At 32.9% G+C, this 977-nt stretch overlaps 1 protein-coding gene across 1 annotated transcript in view; it reads left to right on the top strand.

Moving 5' to 3' along the window:
- LOC119581699 overlaps positions 1 to 977 on the top strand; it is an 8,732-nt gene that overhangs the window by 598 nt on the left and 7,157 nt on the right. The window contains exon 2 of the mRNA XM_037929820.1: positions 565 to 688. Within this exon, the coding sequence (XP_037785748.1) occupies positions 565 to 688 (124 nt within the window). The remainder of the gene's footprint in view (positions 1 to 564; positions 689 to 977) is intronic.

Genomic DNA, 977 nt, shown 5'->3' with positions numbered 1-977 from the left:
CAAGGAAAAAATAACATTACTTTCAACTTACTTGAACATGTGCTTTTCTAATTATTTTTTATTTGAATTCTCCCATACCAGTCTTTCATCCTTGTGTACTCATAGGTTTAGAAAACCACTAAATTTTGGTGGATTAGATTAAATGAATTTTTAAAATCATTATTCAAGCATATGTTTCTTTGAATATTTAGAAAAATACCCACACATTTGCCACTTGCGTTGTGCTGTTATGTGAGGTTTCTGTGCCTGTTGGTCCTCTGGCAACGGTCATCAAAACTACCCCCATGGATATTCTGGCAAGATAGAGTGTGTGGAATTCCTTGGTGGGTTATCATCAAGTAAGGAATCGGTCCGGGCTCTCATCTTGTCAGAATATATCCGCGCAGGTCGTGTTGGAAGTCGTTGCGGGTTTCAAAAGATTTATGTAAAACCTAAGCTCTTCTATGAGTTTCTCTTTTTATATGCTCATGTAAGAAAATCATTATTGTTTTTCTTTCATACAAAACCTTTGAGTAGTAGTATAAGCTATCTTCAGTATATAAAAGCATTAATATTTTTTTTCAGTTGGGGAGATGGCATGCCAAAGCAATGGAGATTTTATACAGAGGAACGAAGACAACAAAGAAAATGAAAATCTTCAAGTCAAGATGGATGAGATTAATTCATCTTTGAAAGAAATTGAATTGAAGTAACTATAATGTTTGTTGCGTGAAAGAGTTTATAATTTTTAAAATGTGTGTTTCTTTGCCAAGTATATATATTTTGTTATTCTGTAAAAAAAGAAAAAAAAAAGCACAGCTGTTGAATCATATCAATAAAGTTGATTATCAATATTGTTATGATTATTCAGACTTGTAAAGTCACACGTAATAGATGGAAAAGCTGGTGCATTTGCAGAATCATACATTTCTGAAATGTTATTGGTGTAACATGTAGGAAAAAAAAGTCATAACTACCTCGTCAGCAGAGTAGCTGTC

Source organism: Penaeus monodon, chromosome 15 (assembly GCF_015228065.2).
Source record: "Penaeus monodon isolate SGIC_2016 chromosome 15, NSTDA_Pmon_1, whole genome shotgun sequence".
Taxonomy (NCBI): domain Eukaryota; kingdom Metazoa; phylum Arthropoda; class Malacostraca; order Decapoda; family Penaeidae; genus Penaeus; species Penaeus monodon.
The sequence above is the reverse complement of the archived record's forward strand: the minus strand, read 5'-3'. Positions and strand labels throughout refer to the sequence as shown.